Source organism: Alternaria arbusti (assembly GCF_024043155.1).
Source record: "Alternaria arbusti strain BMP 1465 chromosome Unknown scaffold_63, whole genome shotgun sequence".
Lineage (NCBI taxonomy): Eukaryota > Fungi > Ascomycota > Dothideomycetes > Pleosporales > Pleosporaceae > Alternaria > Alternaria arbusti.
Window position 1 is genome coordinate 1 of NW_026250003.1, and position 2751 is coordinate 2751.

The 2751-nt window shown below is 51.5% G+C and overlaps 1 protein-coding gene across 1 annotated transcript; it reads right to left on the reverse strand.

Annotated features, from left to right (window-relative positions):
* Window positions 1-727: 727 nt before the first annotated feature.
* J4E86_011825 (uncharacterized protein) lies at window positions 728-2521 on the reverse strand (the record flags this gene model as incomplete). Its single annotated transcript, XM_051452297.1, has 2 exons — window positions 728-1650; window positions 1891-2521. 2 exons carry the CDS (start codon window positions 2519-2521, stop codon window positions 728-730), a joined length of 1554 nt encoding a protein of 517 aa, XP_051296539.1.
* Between the last annotated feature and the right edge of the window lie 230 nt (window positions 2522-2751).

Genomic DNA, 2751 nt, shown 5'->3' on the forward strand with positions numbered 1-2751 from the left:
TTGCCCTCCCCCCCCCCCCCCCCCCCGAGACGTTTGAAGACAGGCATCAAAAGCTAACCTGTCAAGTGTTGCGTATGCGGAGATAACCATGACCCTAGCACACATCTTCTACCGTTTCAAGATGGACTTGAAGACGAAGGAGTTCCGTGCGAAAGACAGGTTTATTCAAGAGTTTGAAGAGCCGGGGATTCTAGTAGACTTCAAGCTGCGACAACACTCTTAAGGTCGTCGTTTCCAGAGCATGGGGGACAGATGATGGAAGAAGCGCGATTCAGGACCTAGGAGCCTATATAACAGTTTCAATCTCTACAAGCCAGTCAAAAACTACCTACTACTGAACCTTGATGTACGGATGGCCTGTAAGCAGTTCAGTATGACTTGAAGCAGGATTCTGGAGGGTATTAAGAGAAAGTATACAAGTTGATCACGGAGGAGGTATGGAAGATGATGTCCCTTAACTCCAAATTCAGTCCTTCTTATACATAGATCCCCCGCCCCCCCTTTTTCTTTTTTCTTTTTGCGCCTGGTCTATTGGCCTACACAAATACTGTACCGCTCGGACATCTCGCTGGACGATGGGACCAAGCTTTTTGGGGTGTAATATTCCGATCGTAGACCACACTGATAAGACAGCTAATCACATAGAGCGAGTTGGAGTATTATACAGGAGTTTATTATAAATCGAGGATAAAACCATGAATTTATTTCAAAGAGTCGTGCTAATTATTTAGGATTTCCTCACAGTTCCCTTGATACCCGACTTGCCAGGTGATAAAATGTCGTTAGGATCCAAAGTGGCCTTGAAGCTATCAACAAGCTTTGCGTGGGCGTGATCATTGAATGAGAAGTGACTCCTGATCTGGTCCATGTACTCCACGTGAGTGCGATACGTAGTCAGTCCACGACGGGCAGCATCGTTGATCAGGTTCTGGACGAGTGTCTTTACGCGGTCCTTCTCCTCGGGCGCGTATACTACCATGACGATGGGGATGATGTACCGAGACCAAACGTGGAAATCGGCGAAGAGGTCAAGATTTGCTTCAGCGACCATCTTTTTAGCTTCTAGCCACCATTCGAGCAATGCCGGGCCCGAGGTAGGGAGAATGGGAGCGAAGTCGCCGTGTCCGCTTCCGGGTGCCATGCGGTAGTCCATCAGAGTCATGGCCGTCAATGTCGGCACGCCATTGTGGGGAATGCCGGGGGTTTCGACTTCTTCTCCTCGAAGGAACCTGCCCGGGGTGCCACCAAACTTCCTGACTTCAAGCCGAGCTCCAGGAATCTTTGTGATGGCGCGACGCAGTGAACTCTCCAGGGCTGGGACTACATCGGCGTCACCTTGAATACCGAACTCGGCTCTCCAGAATCCCCAGCCGTAAGTCGACTTCAGCTCGTCCAGAACGCTGTCCGGGACTCTCTTGTTGGGACCGAAATAAGGTGCCATTTTCTCTGTACAGGCAGGGTCCGGGGACAGGATGGCCTGGCGGAAAACGTTGGAAACGGAGGGGTGGTTGGTGATTACGCCTCGCCTTTGGAGATCCGCGAGAAGCTCGATGAACTGGGGGAGATCTTCCTCGTTTGGCACGCTCAGGTCACAAGCGGTGTACGCCTCAGGTGCCGGGGAAATGTGAATACCCAGCTTCGTCACGACGCCTAGTAGTAGTCGACTCAAAGTCAGTACATATATTCTTGATCTGGCATGGCATGGCACGGCTGACGAGAAAGGCAGAGCTTACCTAGATTAGACTGATAGAAGAGTCCATCAAGACTTGGTCCAAAACCGCTAGAGAATTGACTGGTTAGCACATTGTGTTGTTGATCAGGCGACGACGACACTAAGTTTCGTGGACTGGTGATAGATAACTCACGCCTTGTAAAGAGGGAACAGTTTACTGTCAGTCATAGCACCCATTCCAGTCCGAACCAGATCTCCTGTTGGAAGAACAACCTCCATGCCGCACTGCATATCTGTGTGCACGCCACCAGGAGTATAGCCGAAGCCGTGGTCCAGCGTGTTGCCCAGGACAGATCCCCATCCGATCGCGGCGGTAGATGGCCACAGCGGGAGATCGCGCCGTTTAATCTCTTCGTAAAGGTCAAAGAAGGAGACGCCTGGCTCGACAATGGCGTACGCATCTTTCCCGCTGACCTCCAACACGCGGTTCATTCGATGCAAGTCGAGGACCACGCTGCCAGCCACGACAGGTGCCGAGCCGCCATAGCCAAGGTTCCTACCGCGGGATACCGTCCACAAGGGAACCTTGAATCGGTTTGCCAGTCGTAGAACCTGCTGTACTTCTTCTACAGACGCCGGGCGAACCGCACCACTAGGGGTGTGCTGATCCTGATCGACCAAGGAGTATGGATCGCCGTAGCTGTTTTGCTGGTGAGGCCCAGTCAAGGCGCCTGCTGATGCATCCCGGGAGATGTTCTCACCGCCGACGATCTTTGCAAGCTCATCAAAGAATTGACTATGCTCGGAAGATCCAACACCAGGGGGAAGAACTCGGACTGAGGACGGCATTGCTGCGAGGTTGGTTGGAACAAGGTGTAAGTGAGTGAGCGAGCTGGTTAAGAACAAGCTTTGGAGGCTTTAGGTACAGCCAGCAGAAGTTACAATGAACTGTATTCTATGGAAAGGACCTCCTACAATTGAAAGGGGTTTTTATACAGTAAGTACCGTACCTAGTCAAGGTTTCTACTTCAATTCAGCTTGTTAGTATTTGCCGACGCATGCCCCGCGTTACTAGGATG